We start from the raw sequence: 20,431 nt of genomic DNA, 5'->3' as shown, positions 1-20,431 counted from the left end.
AAAAACAATAGATATGGTAAAAAGTTAGTACATTAAAACTTAAAATATTCTACATAATAAAACATAATTATTAATTGTAAAAAATAAAAGACTCTAAAAATAAGAGATGGTGTCAAAACTTAATTTCTTAAAAGATAAAATGTTTCAAATATGCAATGATATATATATGTATATATATATATATATCATTAATTTATATTTATTTTTAAAAACATTGTTATTTTATGTATTTAATGAGGTTATTAATTTAATACATTGACCTGACCTGGGACCATAAGATTTTCAAAACTGGATTTGGTATTAACTTGAAGTAGTTTCAAAACTGGGCCGAGTGGGGAGAAATTAAAATCCAAGCCCAACAACAGTGGGGTATATCACGTGCAAATGCACGTGACCTAGACATTGCTTTTGGTTAACGTTATTAAAATTTTAATTATAATAGGAAGATTCTAGGGTTTACGAGACGCACTTCAGTACGACGGAGGCTCCAGACTTCACTCCATTTTCCCTCGCAAACTATTCCGAAGACCCTTTCACGCAGAAGCTGTAAAGCATCTTCTCGACGCCATTAGGGTTTTCCACAATCTCCAGTCATGCAAGCGCCAGTGCTGGTTCTCAGTGAGTCCCCATTTCTTCACAATCTGAGCATCAAGTGTTACTGAACTTAGAAGAGTTTTTATATGTGTGCATCGTACGGTAGTCTCAACATAAATGGTTGGATAATTGGAATCAGATTCGGATCTCATTTTTGGTTTCCTCGGTACTGTCCGACTATTCACTGTCAGGCGTGGCCGAGATTGGTTGAATCTGGGAAGGTTAGGATGAGTTTAGGGTTTGTTTAGTTCCTCAGAAATTGGTTTTTGGAATTTTTGAGCCCACATTTTTGGTGGGTTTTTATATAGGAATGGAATTGGAATCCAGTTTAAATTATGTGCACGCCAATTCCACGGTAGACAATTACAAATTAAAAGCAAGATTTTATTTGGGGTGGGTTTGGGTCTCGGGAATAACGAGGGTAAAGTAAGAAAAATGGCTTCAAATTTATTGAACTTGTTTTTAGCATTTTCCTTTCATTTCCTTCTGCTCAATTTTTTCAGTGAGGCAAACAGAGCCTTAGTAAATTCAGGAGTGGGAATGATGGGTAAGGCTAACAGGCTGTTTTCAATTTTCTTGTTTGGATTATCCGTTAGGGGAAGATAATATGATGATCTCAATAACTTTAGATAGGGGAAATGATGCAGAGTGATGATTATGGGCTGTTGTGTGTCAACAGATACTGGTCATATTGAAGGAAGAACTTCTAATATGACTTGAATATAACCATGAATTATGGTGCAGAATGATGTGAGGTTGATAAACAATGGGAACATGAAACAAGTATAGATGAGTTGAGAATGTTGAGATGGATGAGTAGCAAGAATGTGGCTGATTGAAATAGAAAAATGAGGGTCTTATGGGGAGCAGGGCTCGAACATAGTTTATTAACAGAGGCAACTCCTGTAAGGCAATAAGGTTGGTTTCTTGCTTGCAATGAGCTCTGCAAAAAGTTCAAAGTTCACAAGAAGAGGTAAGTCCAGTGAGGCAATAAGGTTTCTTGCTCGTGTGGAATGAGGTCCTATTACTACTTTTTAGGCTCTGATGTGGTTTGAACTTAAGATTTCATTAGAATTTAGGACTAGGATAGGTCAAGAGAGATTTGAGATTGGGCCTATGATTTTGAGAGAAGATATTATGTGTTTTTTTTTTGTTTTATTTATTTATTTATTTATTTTTATTATAGATAGTGAGCAAAAAAGAAGATAAGATCTCAAATAAAGTGGAAAAAAAAGGAATGGGATTCATGTGGATAATCCAAAATAGTTGGGGGTTGGTTGAGTTCAGCTGGCACCCTAGTGGCCATGCCAACCCTGAACTTCATACCTATTTTAATAAATAACAAGCATGTTTGATGGCTGAGCCACCTTTTTTGTTGCCATATGCTGCTCTAGGTCCAATGTTGCTTTTGGATTTTACATTGCCGAGTCAATTACACCACTAGAAATTGCTCCTAGATCAAAGAAATTGGAGGGGAGTTGGTTGGAGATGCTTCAACAAGATGCAAATGAAGCCTTCACCTGAAAATTGTTGCCACATAAGTAATATACCCCAGATTTGCATAGAGCACTGCAGCAATAGCACAGGGAAGCAGTAGTTAAAGAGCTTTAGACTATTCTGCTGCTGAAACAAAGAGAAAAATAGTTTGACTTCACCAAAAATTTCATTTGTTGACATTAGATATAAAGGCCCCTTTTTGAGAATGCAGGGAAATCTTTGAAGGAAAGATCAATATACTTTGAAAATTGTAGATTTAAGAGTGAAATTGCAACATGAAGAAGCTGTGGTTGCACAAAACAACCAGCAGAAGTAAGAAAGAAGAAGATGGCTAGCTAGGGTTGAAATGAGGGATTTCTGGGATTTATAGGATGCCGATTTCATAAATATATACACATAGAGGAAAATTTAGTAAATCATGGTGTAATCAGGCTGGACGGGCCGAATACCATTTCCTGCCCCAAACCAAGTTGGGTTAAAAAAATAAAAAGAAAAATCCTCAAACCTGTCTCACCCCTGATTTCACCTTCCCTTCCCATATATGTTCCATTAGGGGCAGGCTCAGCTCCCCAAATAATCCACCCTGTTGCCAGCCTTAGATGGATGTAAACAAGAGGTTATAGCAGGAGGTTGGAAGGGGGTGGTTTGCTAGAAGATCAATGGTTAATCACCCTAAGTAACTTGTACTGAGCATTAAATAGCACTGCAAGTTTTCTTGTGGTGGATAGACCTGGAGTTGTTTGATGGGGCTGACATCACCATGATGCATAGAAGTTGTCACTAGATAAGTTGGAGGAAGTTTAAAATGCACAATACTTTATTCACCTGAAGAAGAAAAAGGAAGTGAGTCACCGTAGGGTGATCATCTAGATTGACATATGTGAATACCTAAATCACAAACACTAAAAAAAAGAAGGCTCCATAATTATCATTAAGCTTAAATGAAATTCAAGTTTCATTGTTATGTACCATGACAAACATCTAGATTGTATTTATGTGAACTTTTATTAAGTGACTATTTGTTTTTGTTTTGTTCTACACTTCTTCACTTACAACTTCAATATTTAGGCAAATACTGAAAACTCCTCTTGTGGGTTGACCCTAAGATTGACCTCTATTGAGGTTTCTAACCTTCATGCATTGTACTTGGAAGGGTTGTCAACATTAACAAGAATGAAATTGTTTTCAGAATTTGGTGTTATCTTTTTTTAGTAATATTTAATTCATAGGTAAAAGTAAAACAACTATTTAACCAACCTAGAACTAATTGGATTTGATGAAATAGAACACTCAAAAAAATAACAACTAGATCTTATCCCTTCAAAATAAGAATTCGAATTTCTTTCCTAACTAACTCATTTATATTTGATTCTTATCTAACTCCTAAATGTTTGACTCTCTCCCTCAATATGTCTATCATTCCCAACTTGTTGACAATAAACTTGAAGTTAGGCCTTAGGTGTCCCTTGGCTAGGATGTATGCTATCTCTTGCATTATAAGAACAAATGACAAGCATATAGCACCAACCATAAGTTTCCCTTTTATGAAATGCCTATCATCTATTTGCTTTGTCATGTTGTACTAGATTGCATGTTCATTGTTGTCACTCTATAATTTCATAGGAAGAGTATTGGGCCTCCTTAGTTCTTATATGACATGTTTCACCCATAACGTCTTGCAAATCCCATATGCCATATCTTTGAACTCTACTTTAGCGTTACTTTGTGCCACCACACTTTGCTTCTTGCTTCTCCAAGTAATCGGTTACCCCATGCAAACATACAGTACTCGAAGGTAGTTCTTTTATTAGTGATTATTCGGCCTAATCGACATCAATATAAGCTTTAACTCCTCGTTGCTCATTCTTCTTGAAAAATAATTCTTTTCCTAGAGTACTCTTCAAGTACCTTATGATCCTATAGACAACCGCAAGGTGTTTTTCGTGCTGAGAGTGCATGAATTGGTTCACTAAGTTTACTGCAAACGCTATGTCTAGTCAAGTGTGTGATAGGTGTATCGGTTTGCCAACCAACTTCTCATATCGCGTTGTATCTACATGTGTTCCTTTGTTTTTTTTTTCCTAGCTTCTAGCTATATTCGATAGGAGTGTCAACCAATGTGCAACTACTCATACCGGTTTCTTTTTGGAGATCAAGAACGTACTTTTTTTGTGAGACGATGATACCTTTCTTGGCATGTCCAACTTCCATTCCAAGAAAGGACCTCAATGACTCCAAGTCCTTAATCTCAAATTCGGAAGCTAGAACCTTCTTTAACCTTTTTGTCTCAAGCAAGTTATCGCCAATGAGAATGATATCGTCTACATAGACAATCAACGTGGTTATCTTCTCTTCGGGTGAGAACTTCATGAACAAGGTGTGATTAGTTTGCCCTTGAGTGTAACCTTGTTTCTTTACGGACTAAGTGAATTTATCAAACCATGCCTTAGGTGATTGTTTGAGTCCCTATAATGACTTTCTTAGCTTGTACACCTTTGATCCGAATCTTTCGGTGAAGCTCGGAGGAGAGTCCATATACACTTCGTCTTCCATTCCAAATCCCCATTGAGAAATGTATTTTTTCACATCCAACTATTGTAATAGTCAATCCAGATTTGCAGCAATTAATAAGATCACTCTTAATGTGTTTAGGTTGGCTATTGGAGTGAAATTTTCTGAATAGTCAATACCATATGTTTGAGTGAATCCCTTTGCGACTAGTAGAGCTTCACATCTATCTAGAGAGTTGTTAGAATTGTATTTCACTGTAAAGACCTAGTTGCAACCAACCATGGACTTTCCTTCATGCAAACTCACTACTTCCCATGTCTTGTTCTTCTCAAGGGCTCCATCTCTTCAAGAACAGCTTCCTTCTATTCAGAAACATTAAGAGCATCCTGAATATTTTTAGGAATGTTATGATAGAAAGTTGTGAAGTGAATGTAAGAAGAAAATGAGGCAATTTTTCATAGGACATAAAGTTGGACAAATGATGTTTAGTACATTGCCTAGTACCATTTCTATGAGCAATTGGAACATCTAAATCATTAATAGACTCAATTTGGGAATTGGAAGAATTGGACTCAAACACAGATTTATTTGGAGGATTAACAGAAATCGGATCTGTTCTAGGGTTAGGCTCTTGGTGCTGCTGCAAAGTGGACTTCTTTCTCCTTTGATCAGGGTTCTTCCTTGAATAGACAATGAACTCATTTGATTTTTTTTCTTGGTTTCTCACACATTTCAGGTTCTATGTGATTTTCTGATGGCATAATAGTCAACTGTCCATTCCTTTAGTATTTAACCTATTTACTTCCATGGTTGTCCTAGGCCTTCCTAAAGTAATGACCTCAATGGTGGGGAAGTTGAAGTTGTTTTGGCAAATAAGTTGGTAGCCACTAACACCTATGTTTAAGTTGGACTTCATCCTGTAGCAGTAGCCAATCTGCTACTGTTAGGCTTCACTGGAAATCTCCTAGCATGGTGGAAAAAATTACTAGATGCGGTCAAGTTTTCAATACAATATTCTTACAAGATAGATAGGTCTCGATAGGAACCTACTTCTTCTTTCTTTTGGACAACCAATACCTAATCCGGTAGAAAGCCTTCTTGCCCCTATTTGCCTTTACTTAGATGGTCTCTCAGATGAAACAATCAGCATACACATTGAGATTGTTCCTGATCTGAGGATCATGCGGGTATAATCTTTCCTTGATATAAGAATACCTTCTTTGCTAGTAGAATCTACAAGATTCCAAACCCATTCTTGTCTGGAAGGATACATTTTTGGGTTTGGCGTGGGTATTTCTGAAATAGGGGTTGCCACAGGTGCTGGTGCTTCTGAAAGAACTATGGATCCTTTTCTAGAAATAGCCAAAAGGGGTCAATCAACTATTTTAATTTTTTGATTCCTTGCATAAGTTTTGTAAGAAGAAAACAAATTGGAAGATCCAGTCTGTCATGTGATCAATTGCACCGGTATCGATGATCCAAGGATGACAAGAAGTGGAATTAACACTAGCAAAAGTGGCTGTGAGGCAGTGGCCTTTCTGGGCTAATGAACAAGAGGGAGATGGGTTAGAGTTTACATTGAAAGAGGAAGACTCAAGCAGCTTATATAGGTGTTCTAGCTGATCCTCAGTGAAAGGAAACATTTCCAAAGTAGCTTGTTACCCTTGATTAGTACTGGAAACCTAGAAACCTTGGCCATCTCCACTTGGCTTCTTTTTTCCAGTTTTAAGGCTTCCGGTGCAATTTCTAGTAGGTCTCGGAAGTGTGCCATACCCCTTTGCAGTGATTGCACTAAGGCTTTTTTTGTGTTTCTTTGATCTCCATCTTGGTCAAGTCCCTTTGATACAAGTGCAGAACCTTTTGTATCAGTATTTGGCTGTGGTTCTCCATTTAGCATCACGTTCCATTAAGTTTTCTCCCTTTGTACCTTAGAGAAAACTTCTTGGATGGATGATAGTGGTTTTTTACCTAAAATCCAACCTCTGATCTCGTCTGGATCCTTGTTAAGTCCCACCAGAAATGCATAGACTCTCATTTTCTATTCGTTTCATGTATCTCACACTGTCATTAGGGCAGTCCCATTCCTTATCATAACACAAACCCAACGCTTGCCACAAAGTCATCATCTCATTGTGTTTAATGGTCACTTCTCAATCTCCTTGTTTGGACTGTGAGAGCTTCATTTTTAACTGAAATATCTATGAAGAATTTTCTAGATCTGAATAGGTGTTGTGAATGGTATCCTAGACTTTTTTGGCTGTCAATAAGAACATATAAGGTTTCCCGATTGTTGGTTCCATAAAATTGATGAGCTAAGAAATCACCATGGAATTTTCAGACCTCCATGTTTTCAAAGTCGGATCATTTGTTGCTGGTCTCGTTACTTCACCGGTTAAATGGCCAAGTTTCCCTTTGCTGTCCATCACTAGTTTTATTCACTGGGCCCATCCTTGGTAATTCTTAACATTCAATTTGTGAATGATTAATTGTAGAGAGGAATTCAAATTGGCATAATCAAATTATTGGAATGGTGCTGAGGAAATAGTTTGAGTGTTGTTCATATCCCTTCCAAAAGCGGCCAATCTGGTGGCTCCAGTCATGGTGGTTTTTTCCATCTGAAAATTTTCTGATTAGGACCCAAAGATCAAGCTCTAATACTATGTGAGCTTTTGGGAATTGAAATTCATTGATTCTGAGAATTGAGAAATTATAGATAAATAGGGAACAACAATCCCATAAAAGACTTAACAACCTAATGACCTAACAAACCCAAAACTAACTGGATTTGATGAAAGAGAGCAATTAGAAAAATAGCAACCAGATCTTATCCCTACAAAATAGGAATGCGAGTTTTTTTTTTTTTGAACTAACTCCTAAATCTCTTATTCGTAACTAACTCCTAAATCTTCGACACTATGGCTTCTTAGGAAATGAGTATTTTTTAAGGACAAGGTACCTCATCCTCATGTAAAATCAGTGATTTTTTAAAATATTTGCAGCTTTAATATTTGTTTTTGGGGTACAAAATGGAATGTCATGTGCCTTGGTGCCCATGGTTGACACATGGGAGTTTGAGAATATCTAGATTCATGGAACATGTATGGTCATTCATGGTGTCCTTTGATGGTGTTTGAACCGGAGGTCAAATAAGCCAAAACTGACGTGATGAGAATTTAGCTGCCCTTTTTTGCATTTTCTTCTCACTTTTTGACAAAGAATATCTTACTTAATTAGAGGATGTAGTATCATCAAAAGATATCATCATTATGTGGGCAATGAACCATAGGTTTGACCTCATGCAAACTTACACATGTGAGCAATATGTGATGTGGAGGTTTGGTAGTCACTCATTGGGATTTCCGTTAATGCAAGTGTACTCAACAATTAGTTTAGAAATATATGATCTCTCTAATTGCTTGGTGTAATTTAAAATTTGCAGAGGATTCTTTGACTCGCGAATCAGGAAGTAAGGTCCAGCATGCCAATATCCAAGCGTCAAAGGTTAGATTTGGTTCAGTGTGTTACTACCTATTAATAAAATGCGTTCATTCTGAAGTCTCTTGTCAGTTTTTTTATTTCTCATATTTCCATTCTTGTCTGATAGATCCTTGTATTTAGAAAATTTGTTATTTCTTCACATAAATTTGTTCTTGTGGCCTATTTTAAGGAGAAATGTTTTCTTATCTTGATTTAATACCTAATCTAGTCTGCAACTCCTTTTGATGTGACATTTATTCTTTGCTCTTTCCATTGTATTATGGAATATTGTTTTTTGTTGGGATGTTGCAAGGTTGTTCTGTGGTCCCTTAATGTGGATCCTGTTGTATGTATTTCTTGCATTAGCTCAATTCATCAGTGGCATCCCACAAAGGGAATGGATTTCTCAAGTGTGCATGCGTGTGCTAACATTAGAAGGGGGTGATAGGATCCAGTTAGGGACTTTCTCTGTGGTAAAATTTGAAATTACATGCATGCATTATGTACTAATGTAAGTCTTTTTATGTTTTAATGTTGCAATTATGTACCTGTCTTTTGTCTCTTGATATTTCTACTTCTATGGCTATAGCAATTTGATGAGTTCATTTTGGATGCTAGATTGGTATATCATTCATTTCTTTGCCTCCTTTTGGGCTTCTTGCACCATAGCATTTAAGGGCATTCCCCTTAATGTGGTCCAGCTTGATTGGTTTTCAGTGTGTAGTTCGAAAGCTGTGGGTTAGCAAGGAGGGGTTGCTTGGAAATTATTCAAATACTAGAGTTATGAGTTTTTCTTTGTATATTCCCATGTGGTACTTTACTATTATATAGGTTTACTCAGTATTTTGGATGCTTCAGCTTACTTTTTGATTAGTTTGTTGTATTTTGGGAGGATTGCTTATCCTTAATTTGTATTTCTTTATCCTTAATTTAACTCATTTGTTGTTTCTGATATAAAATAAAAAATAAAAAATCAGAGGCTGGACAAAAGAAATGCTTGACCTAGTTAGAATGTTAAAACCTCAATTGTAAACATCCATGTGAACGTGACACTTTGATAGGCAAAATAGATCTTCTAAGAATCACAAGACATAAGGCTGCAACCCACTTGCAGGGAAAACATACAAAAACTGGTTATGACCCTCAACATTTAAAGAGGGTGAATAATGACTCAACTTGCCCACAATATTGATAGTTGGAATGAAAATGTTGCTATACATGCCTGGTTAAATCATTTACATGGAAAAAGTGAATCATGTATTCTTCTGAAGTTGAGTAGCATCTGCATTTTGAGGTGAGCTCCTTCTTGCATTTGCAGATGTTAATGTCAGCTGGAACTTGTTTTGACATCAACTTCCACACATTTTTTTTTCTTGCTCGCTGAATGTAATCTTCAACTTAAATGAAAATAAAAGCTGATTTGACAGAGAAATCCCTGAGAAATCAGCATGCCAAATCATCCAGCCTTTCTTATCACACAAGATTTATTTTTTGATAGATAAACGCACAAGGATAATTCTCATCACACAGGATTACCACTATTGTTTTCGCATGCATTGTTATTGTTCTCCTGATGTCAAATTATTGAGTTCTATTATGTTTTTAACAAAGAAAAAAAATCGTATTGAACAATATCAAAAGGCTAAAATTGAGTTCGAACCATATTGACATTCTCTATCTATTTCATTGCAGGCTGTGGCTGACATAATCCGCACAACCTTGGGTCCAAGATCCATGTTGAAGATGTTACTTGATGCTGGAGGAGGTGATTTGATTTCAGTTGATAAGTAGATGTTTTCAGTTCTGTTGGAAATGAACCTAGGGTTCATTAATTTGATAAGTAACACTTTATCCATCAAAAAATAGAAAAAAAAAAAAGATAAGTAACAATGTTTTCAGTATTAAAATGAGGAGATGTGTAACATGTGGTTGAACACAAAATGACTTTACAAACAATGAAGCAGTAGTTATCCAAAAAGGTCAAACCAATGAAAACAGAAATGAAAACTGAATTGGTTTGATACCAAGATCTGCGTATAGTTTGTCAGTCTCTTTACAATTCTATCTAAAGAGAATTGGATGATTTCCAATGTCCTATTCTTCTCTCCAAATAACAGAACCAAGAGTAGAAGGAATCATTCTCTGTAAAACCTTTGCTCTCTAGTCCCAAGCCTAGTATGAGGAGAAAATTTTTTTATCCAAGGATTGACATGCACAAACAATGCCTAGCTACCTGAAACATATTGGGCTTTAGAAGTTAAGGTGAAGGAGCAGTGGATTAAAAGATGATTAAATCACATACCTTGCTTCCTCCAGAAATGATTTGCCTATATGAAATTAGATGGCCAATTATAAATATCTTATTATGGAAGTTTTTGGGAAGGCTATATTCAACTTGGCTCAACAAAGCCTTTTTTTCCTACTACTTAGGGTCAATCAAACTAATCATTTTTTGCTCTTTGACTTTATCTAGAGCTGTATTTTCCATTAAAGTTTTAATTTTTAATTTTTTTTAATTATTCAACTTTAATCAAGTTACTTCTTCATACTAGCATGCATTTGTTGCCTTTGTTTACACATGGTTGAGCCTTCTTTTCTTCTTGTACTTTACAAGGGCCATCTCTAACTTTTTATGAATGGATTAATTTCTTATCCTACCTTTTCTTCATTATTATTAATTCATATATCATCACTTACTATGCACACTTTTTTAGCATGTATTTTCTTGACTGCCAAACATTTTATAATAATAAATCTTACCTTTTGTCAAGCCCAGTTACTTAGTCAATTTCTGATCTATTTTTCTGGATGCTGTCAGGTATTGTGGTCACTAATGATGGAAATTCTATTCTTCGGGAGTTAGATCTTGCTCATCCAGCTGCTAAGGTATGGTGTGTGTATCCATCATTGTGGAAAGGATATGGTCATGGTTGTTTGTGCTCATTGGTTCTTCATTTTTTGTCTTGTGGTGTTTCTTCTCTCGTTCTTTTTTTTAAATCTCTATTGACCTTTCAATGTATGCTTATATATTTCATTTAATATTATTTAGATTTTGGTTAGATTGCTTATCAAAGCATCTAAATTTTTTTAGCTTTTAAATTTTTTCTGTTGGGCTTCTGTCAATTTAGTTCCTCAAAACTCTGTCATCTTAGTTGTGAGTTTTTTATATATGACTTGACAGTCCATGATTGAATTAAGCCGCACACAAGATGAAGAAGTTGGTGATGGAACTACTTCAGTCATTGTTCTTGGTACATCTCTTAAACTTGTAGATAATTATTCTTTCGAATAACAATGAATTATATTATTCTTGTTTCATGTTTTGATGGGGTGCATATATCATTAATGTGAAATATTGAAAGAATGACCTCTGCAATCAGATTCACAGATCTGTTTACGAACCATGAAAACATGATCCCTTTTTAAATTTAGGAGAAACTTCTATGCTGGAGGATCTCAGTTAGACATATACTTATTTTTTCTTATGTATTCTTGTTGGATAAGGAAATTGTTATTTTACTTGTTCTTGCTTGTCTATATTCAGCTTATCTGAACTTGTGGCCCCATTTCAAATTTGATTGTTCTTTCACTCACATATGGGATTTTGTTGCTTTTTTTTTTTTAAATTGTTATTGGTGAATATTTAGCTGTTTGCTTCACATAATTCAAATTATGTTATCCTTTAATTTGTTACTGATTGTTAAAATGAAAATTTGTTCAAGCTGGTGAGATGCTTCATGTTGCGGAAGCTTTCATAGACAAAAACTTTCACCCTACAGTCATATGTCGAGGTAACACCTCAATGTGTTGTAAAGTACTCATATTTATTGGTGATTTAAATTTTATTTTGATCAATTTAAAATTGAGGTACTTCTGCAGCTTATAATAAAGCTCTTGAGGATGCTATTGCGGTGCTTGACAAGATTGCAGCCCCTGTTGATGTGAATGACCGTAAGCTTTTACAATATTTCCCTTCTTATTTTATGCACTTCTTTTTATTTGAGTTAAAATTTCTCTTTGTAGTGTTTATTTACCTGGGTAATTAGAAATAATTTTGAATCCAGAAATGTGGTTCTTTTTTTCAGAGTTGAGTTAAAACTAGAGATTATTGACTTTGTATGATAGTATGGAGCCTAATGTATTTTGTCTGATTCCTTTTTTTTTCTTCTCTTACATGTAGATCCTTGAAAGTGAAGTCCTAGTTTTTTTTAAAAAGCATGTAATTTAAATAAATGGTACAGTGTTCTTGTTTTAGTTCTTAAAATTTGCTACATCTTTTGTGGAAATAATGTATGACTTTATTTGGCAGGTGTTGCAATGTTGGGAATGGTGAAGAGTTGTATAGGTACAAAATTTACTGGTCAATTTGGGGATCTAATTGCTGTAAGTATTTTCTTTATATCTTATAAATTTTTGGTTAAAAGTAGATATATGCATTTGGTTGCTTATCATCGGAATACCAAATCCTTCATGACTGGCATTTTGTCTATTTGATTTTCTTTGTATAACTTCTTACTTTCCAAATTCCAATAACTAACTATTTTTTATGGAGGATGCTCATTCCATTATTTCAGAAAATTTTCTTGGTTATTTGTGTTGAAAATCTTTGTGGATGAAAGTCAGTTATTTGTTGCTTTTATGTTTATATATTGTTTATTTCTATTAAGAAGTTGTTTGGCTTAAAAAATTGTTGGAATTTATGTTCTTTTTGTTGTCTTTAACTTGCCTCTCAATATTGATTTATTGTATATGAGCATTGTATGTTTTTATTTATTTAAAATATCTATATTTTAATTTTTTTTAACATGTTTTCTCTTTGGTCAACTTCTAGGATTTAGCACTTGATGCTACCACAACTGTTGGTGTGGACCTTGGTCAAGGATTGCGAGAAGTGGACATTAAGAAGTACATAAAGGTTGAGAAAGTCCCTGGTGGCCAGTTGGAAGATTCCAAGGTTCTTAAAGGAGTTATGATTAACAAAGATGTTGTGGCCCCTGGAAAAATGAGAAGAAAGATTATCAACCCTCGTATTATTCTTCTTGATTGCCCCCTTGAATATAAAAAAGGGGAGAACCAAACAAATGCAGAGTTGGTTAGAGAAGAAGACTGGGGAATTCTCCTGAAAATGGAGGAAGAATACATTGAGAATCTGTGCATGCAAATACTAAAATTCAAACCCGATTTGGTCATAACAGAAAAGGGGCTTAGTGACCTGGCATGCCATTACTTGAGTAAAGCTGGAGTTAGTGCAATCAGAAGATTGAGGAAAACAGACAACAACAGGATTGCTAAGGCATGTGGAGCTGTTGTTGTAAACAGACCAGATGAACTTCAAGAATCTGATGTAGGAACTAGGGCTGGAATTTTTGAGGTCAAGAAGATTGGAGATGAGTTCTTTGCTTTCATAGATGAGTGCACAGACCCTAAAGCATGCACTGTTCTTCTTAGAGGTGCGAGCAAGGATCTTTTGAATGAAGTGGAAAGAAACTTGCAGGTATCTCCTTGATTTAATTTGCTGTTACATATAGATCAACTCTATGGAGTTCTGAAGTATTGTTTTCTTTTAACAGGATGCCATGTCTGTGGCAAGAAACATGATAAAGAATCCAAAGCTTGTTCCTGGTGGGGGTGCTACAGAGTTAACTGTTTCAGCTACCCTAAAACAGAAAAGTTCATCTGTTGAAGGCATTGAAAAGGTAAATTTTGCTTCTTTCTCATGTATCAAATTTGATGTGGTTTTTCCATTTGAATTTTTCAAGATAAATATTGGTTGATAATCACCAAGGTTTTATGAAATTGTTTAGTTATTGCACTGCAGTTTTCTGATGCTTTATGCAATTTTCCCTATTTGTAATTTTCTGCTCGTTTGTGAAACAGTGGCCTTATGAAGCTGCTGCTATAGCTTTTGAGGCTATTCCACGTACTTTGGCACAGAATTGTGGTGTGAATGTGATTAGGACTATGACTGCTTTGCAGGGAAAGGTAAGAGCTGTATTTAGTTATATATACCTTTCTCTTTGAGCTTTTGAGTTCGCTTGAGAGTGATTTTGCAAGGGCTGAAGATGCTGTTTAGTGCCTGGAAATATTTTTCTTACAAGGAAAATTAGATGTTTGGCAAAATCTGAAATTATTTTAAAAAATGTAGTAGAGAGAATCACTTAAGTGATTCTTATGCTAGCATTTGGTGGGTGATTTTTCAAATACACTTTTTTTATTATGTGATGAATGATAAAAACACCTTTTATTTTTTATTTTTTTTTACATTTAAACGCTAACACTGATTATTTATAAAAATCATTCTCATATGGGGCAAAAAGCGTGTGCTATCGACAAAAGCATTACATGCTAAAAGAGTTTTTACGAGAATCATTCCAATATGGGAACTTTAGAGCTTGTTTGGTGGTGATTCAGAAAAACACTTTTAATCTTTCTAACGCTTGAAATTTTTTATCATTTAAGTGTTAGAAATGCTATAAATGTTTTTTAGAATCACTCCCAAACGCACTCTTAATGTCATAGCTAAGTGTTATAGCCCATTGTGAAAACAATGATAATGCTCTCTTGGATCGGGCAATTACTCAGCATTGTTTTTCTGCATCTTCGGAAAATAAAAATTTAACACATCTCTTTTGTCTCGTATGTTTCTTATTCCATCTTTTTCTCTAGCATGCAAATGGTGAAAATGCCTGGATCGGAATAGATGGAAGTACTGGTGCAATTACTGACATGAAGGAGCGTAAGGTTCGAGATTTTCTTCTCCTATAATCCTATTCACTTTCTAATTGCTTCACAATTTGGATTTTTGTTTTTGTTTTTAATTTGTGAAACTGGATACTGCATACATATTTTTCCAGATATGGGATGCTTATAATGTGAAGGCACAGACCTTTAAGACCGCCATCGAGGCTGCTTGCATGCTGCTTAGGATCGACGACATCGTGAGTGGAATAAAAAAGAAACAAGCCCCTGGAGCAGGCCAAGCTCCATCAAAGCCTACAATTGAGCAAGAAGGAGATGCAGACAACGAGCAAATGATTCCGGAGTAAAGTATTTGATGATTCGACCACATGGGATGTCGGGCAGAGTTTGTTAAAGGAGTTGGTGGAAATGTCGGATCCGATTTTGTCATTTTTCACAGATTTTTTTGCCAAGTTCTGGTTTAGGTGTAGTTGTCTGAAATTTTGGCTATATATTTCATGATCAGTCAGAATCGTTCCTTTGTTTTTTCTGTCTGAAATGGACTTGCTCACTGTCAGTCTTTAACACCTTGATGTGCTTTCCTTGGGCAGCTTTTTTATGCGGGGATTTGGTTGTCTTCTTGAAATGAATGAATCGCTAGTGCCTTAAATGGCATTTCACTCGAATTTGATCCTCTTTTGTGCATATCCAGTCAAGTTGAACACTTTTTTTGTTTGTATTTCAAACCTTCGAGATAAAGCAAAAAAATATATACATATAGATAGAAAATTAAAGTCTCTGGTAATCATGAAAGCGTGACGAAAATTGAAATGTCAGAACAATAAACAAGTATACAGAAAAAGGACAACTGTGACAGGAGCCTCCTTGCCTCCTTGCCACTTCCTTTTTCCTGTTCTTTTACTTTTTCTTTCTCTCTCTTATTTTTGTCTTTCGGTAGCTGGAGTTGAGCTGTTGAAGTTAAAACAAAACAGCTCAAGGTGAGGCTCATTTAACCTTGACGCTTTCATAAGAGTGAAAAAATAAATGCCTCCAAAACAGCATTGAGAAAAGCATTCATATAAAACAAAAAGATGAAGGTGTTACTACCCAACAAAATATTTAGAGTTAGGTGGGTAAACAGTGAAGCAAAAAGAAATCACATGTAACAAGATTATAAAATTATACTTACTAAGATCACATATTTTAATGATTACTGATCAGCACAATAAATTATGTAGTAGATGGACCAACCCTATTTATTTTTATTGTTTTTGATGTTTTGGGTACACATTGGATTGGTCAAAAGAGAAGCGTCTCTGGGTTTGCAGCAGTGGCAGAGGAAGCTCCAAAAATTATTAAGAAACCATGAATTTCTACATTATTTTTGCCACCAACTATGGTTCTTCGATTTTGGTGTCCTAGTGGAACCCGTTCAATGGTGCTGGCTGCTCTGAATCTTGTGTTCCGCACATGATAATGTGGTTGTGTTTACAAGAATCACTTGCTCCCCATTAACAACTTACTCTATGGTCTTGATTCCCATGATCATATGAATTAAAATCATCATTCACTTCATTCCTATTTGAGTACGTAAGATCCACTATGAGTGGAAAAAATAAAAAGATTAAGAGCAGAATAAAGGAGAAAGAGGAGTCAAGTGGAAGGTATTGTCAAATGATGGCTACGCCTTTGATTTTGTGAATCTTTTTGGCCAATTCACAACACCAGAGAGGAGACAAAGAGCCAACTTTGTAAAGCAAAAACGAAGTACTATTCTCAACACAGACTCAGAGGGGGTGGTTCTTTCTCTCTTTATTTATATTACCTGCTTCCCTTCTTCCAGATCTCTCTCTTTCAGATTCTCAGACATGGAAACAATGCGCACACCGCCATTGCTCACAACCATTCTCTTCGTATTCTTCTTGTACTTGTCATTCACATCTTTCAATGTACTGAATCGAAACCTTCATCTTGTTTTTTTTGCTTTCTATCTGTTTTGTCTTACTTCTGATCTTCTTGCTTGGATTCTGTGAATGCAGGTATGTTTCGCTGAAGGAAAGTCATCCACCGGTGGCAACCCCTTTACGGCGAAAGCTTCCCTGATTCGGTATTGGAACAAACAGATATCGAACAAGCTCCCCAAACCATCTTTTCTTCTCTCAAAAGCTTCCCCACTCAATGCCGTCGACTCGGCCGTTCTCACCAAACTCGCCACCCAAAACGCTCTGTCTTCTCATCTATCATCCTTCTGCTCCTCTGCCAACTTGTTCTGTGTCTTCGACTCATCGCCCACTTCGGAAAAACAAGTCAAGGACGCTAACTTCGCTTTTTACTCCAATAGAGGATTCGCCAACTATGGCGACTCGCGAATCGGTGGTGTTGACTCGTTCAAGAATTACTCCGACGGGTTGAACATGCCCAGCGGCTCGTTCCGGCGGTACAGCGGGGACTCCACTGACCACCACGAAGAGTTCACGAGCTACGCTCGAGACGGGAACGTCGCCACCGGGAGCTTCGCCGGCTACGGCTCAGGCGCCACCGGCGGCTCCGGTGAGTTCACGAACTACGACCCACTGGTCAACGTCCCCCATCTCGAATTCACCACGTACGACCCCAACGGCAACAACCACAAACTCACGTTCGCGGCCTACACCGATGACACCAACTCCGGCACCGAGTCCTTCACCAGCTACGGCAAGAACGGCAAGAACGTCCCGGCTGAGTTCACCAGCTACGGCGACAACTCCAACATCATCGGCTCCACTTTCACAGCTTACGGCCAATTAGCCAATAGCCAAAACGACTCGTTCAAAGCTTACGGCCACTCCTCCAACAACCCACATAACAATTTCAAGAGCTACAGCCTTGGAGGCAATGCCGCAACGGATACCTTCTCAAATTACAGAGATGGAGCCAATGTGGGTGACGATTCATTTCAATCTTATGCCAGGAGTTCGAACTCTGCAGAAGTGAATTTCGCGAATTATGGGAGGACATTCAACGTAGGAAACGACACATTCAAAGAATACGGAAAAGGGTCGACGGATTCGTCGGTTGGGTTCAAAATCTACGGTTTGAATTACACATTCAAAGACTATGAAAGAAAGGGTGTAACCTTCTCTCAATACAGCCGTGCAAGTAGCAACACTACCGCTACCGCGACTACCGCGAGTGGCATTTCCGTAAATAGATGGGTCGAGCCGGGCAAATTCTTCCGCGAGTCCATGTTAAAGGAGGGGAATGTTATGGTGATGCCAGACATACGCGACAGAATGCCCGAAAGGTCGTTTTTGCCCCGCGTCATCGCGTCCAAATTACCATTTTCCTCCTCTCGTCTCCAGGAGCTCAAGGACATCTTCCACGCGCGGGACAACTCCACGATGGAGCACGTGATTGCGAACGCGCTGGAAGAGTGCGAGAGAGCTCCGAGTCGCGGCGAGACCAAGCGGTGCGTGGGTTCGGTCGAGGACATGATAGACTTCGCCGTCTCGGTCCTGGGGCACGACGTGGTGGTGAGAACCACGGAGACGACGCGTGGGTCAAAGCAGAGGGTGATGGTGGGGGAAGTCAGAGGGATCAACGGCGGAAAAGTGACTAGATCAGTATCATGCCACCAAAGCCTGTACCCCTACTTACTGTATTATTGCCACTCAGTTCCCAAGGTTAGGGTTTACGAGGTGGACATTCTTGACGTGGAGCGCAAAGAGAAGATGAATAAAGGGGTTGCCATCTGTCATATTGACACGTCAGCATGGAGTCAGAGCCATGGCGCTTTCGTGGCGCTGGGGTCCAGCCCTGGGCTCATAGAGGTGTGCCATTGGATCTTTGAGAATGACATGACATGGACGACTTCTGATTGATGATAAATTATTTTTCATTTTTTATTTTATTTTTTCACTTTTTCTCCATTTTTACTTTTGTTGGTTTGGAAGTTGAATGGGCTGCTTTCCCTTCCTTTTTTTTTTTTTTTTTTTTTTTTTTTAAATTTTTGATTAGTCAATAGAGAAATTGAAAGAGGTTTCTATAGTTGCCATCCATCTTATGACGAAGGAATTTAGACTCATCTAGTGTGAACCCTAGTAATGAAATGTTCATTACTTTTATAACACAAATGAATGCGTAAAGATAATGTTATATAACACAAATTAATAAATAATTGAAAGTTGGAAATCTAAACTATTAAAGTAAGACTCTTCCTCCCTTGCTACAAATTAAACCTTTATTACTTTAAGAGGACACACTTTATCCCATATAATTTTATTAAAATATTCAACATTTTTTAACTCTGTTCCCAACCATATCGAGGTGAAGCCCGGTTTCAAAGATATAGAATTAATTTCATTAATCTTAAGTTAAATACAGGTAATCCCTATAAACTTAAAATTTCCTTGAATACATTTTTTTTTTATCATTTATGATTTGAAAATGAAGTAAATTATTGATTTTGAATAAAAGAAAATAGTGTCAATTTAATTTAAAAAGGAAGAAGAAACTATATTGAGAAGATACAGTTTTAAGTTTAAAATTACATAGTCATATTTTTTTTCCCCAAAACTACATTTATAAAATATTATTTCAATCCATTTTTTTTTTAAAAAAAAGAAATTATATAGTTCTTCCACATCAAAGAGGGTAGTTTGGTACCTTTTTTCTTGGGCCTAATGCCCAAATTAGAGATTTTTTAAAAAAATATATCATTTAAAAATTAAATAAAAAATATAATATATATATTTTAATCATATTAGATGTTATCTTACTCTATCTATTTTTGTTTTTATGTTAAACCCATTCTTTAAAACATATATTTTCATCATTTTTACTCTTTTTTTTTCCATAAAATTTTTCCTAAGCCAATCACTAAATTTAAAAATATCATTCAATTTTTTCTAATACAACCTTCTCGGGTTTGAAATTATCATCCTAAGTTTTAGAATAAGAAAAATATTAAGGTATCATAAAATAAGATATTTGAGACGTTGAAATATACACAATAAGAACTAATTGGTTAATTTTTATGAAATTATCGTTAAATTTAAAATTTTTAATATTGAAACTTTTTTTTAGTCACGTTAAATATCAAATTATTAGGATAGTTTTTAAAATTAGAAAAATGTTATGGAATAAAATATTTGGGGTAACTTATTTTGTAGGTACCAAGAGAGTAACTATAACGGTATAACCAGACCCTTGGCGGCCTGGCCTTAGAAGAGCAACTTTTATATATTTATTTGTGGAAAAGGCCTTGGCCACAATTGATTTGATTGAATATACCATACCAGCGTCGCCACCCAGTCATTCCAAAGCACACAAAACAAAACCCTCTAAGCCACTGAAAAAAAGATCTAATTTGTGGACACAAATTCCGCCCAGAAGCCTCCTTCCAAACCGCCCTGATACCCTTACACTCCATCCAATGCCACTATCAAGGTCCCGAGTGTCTCATCTAACCTCACCTCCTGCCTCTCCTAATCATTCCGTACCATAAAACCCTCACCACTTATTCTACAGACACCCCTTCCCCCACACTCTGAAGTCACCACGCCTTAATTCTTATTCCATAAGGTTGCCCACCAACCCCACGTGTATTCCATCTAGCAATCAACAATATTCTACATATTCCATTGAAATGATTTGAATTTGGGCCCAGCCCAAATTGAATAAAGAAAATCATTCA

General features: G+C 36.4%; 2 protein-coding genes across 2 annotated transcripts; both read left to right on the top strand.

Moving 5' to 3' along the window:
- The first annotated feature begins 406 nt into the window (after positions 1-406).
- Positions 407-15,443, top strand: LOC100255417 (T-complex protein 1 subunit gamma). The gene is made up of 13 exons (XM_002282955.5): positions 407-618; positions 8,042-8,103; positions 9,772-9,844; positions 10,898-10,965; positions 11,261-11,330; positions 11,802-11,870; positions 11,959-12,030; positions 12,389-12,462; positions 12,911-13,573; positions 13,650-13,775; positions 13,957-14,061; positions 14,746-14,820; positions 14,934-15,443. Exons 1-13 carry the CDS (start codon positions 594-596, stop codon positions 15,123-15,125), a joined length of 1,674 nt encoding a protein of 557 aa, XP_002282991.1. The 5' UTR covers positions 407-593; the 3' UTR covers positions 15,126-15,443.
- Positions 15,444-16,193: 750 nt separating this feature from the next.
- LOC100263873 (polygalacturonase 1 beta-like protein 3) lies at positions 16,194-18,747 on the top strand. Its single transcript, XM_002279777.4, has 2 exons — positions 16,194-16,706; positions 16,797-18,747. The coding sequence occupies exons 1-2, from the start codon at positions 16,626-16,628 to the stop codon at positions 18,615-18,617; spliced, it is 1,902 nt and encodes a 633-aa protein (XP_002279813.2). The 5' UTR covers positions 16,194-16,625; the 3' UTR covers positions 18,618-18,747.
- Positions 18,748-20,431: the final 1,684 nt, after the last annotated feature.

Source organism: Vitis vinifera, chromosome 17 (assembly GCF_030704535.1).
Source record: "Vitis vinifera cultivar Pinot Noir 40024 chromosome 17, ASM3070453v1".
In the NCBI taxonomy this organism is placed as follows: domain Eukaryota; kingdom Viridiplantae; phylum Streptophyta; class Magnoliopsida; order Vitales; family Vitaceae; genus Vitis; species Vitis vinifera.
This window is presented reverse-complemented; position numbering and strand designations above follow the sequence as displayed.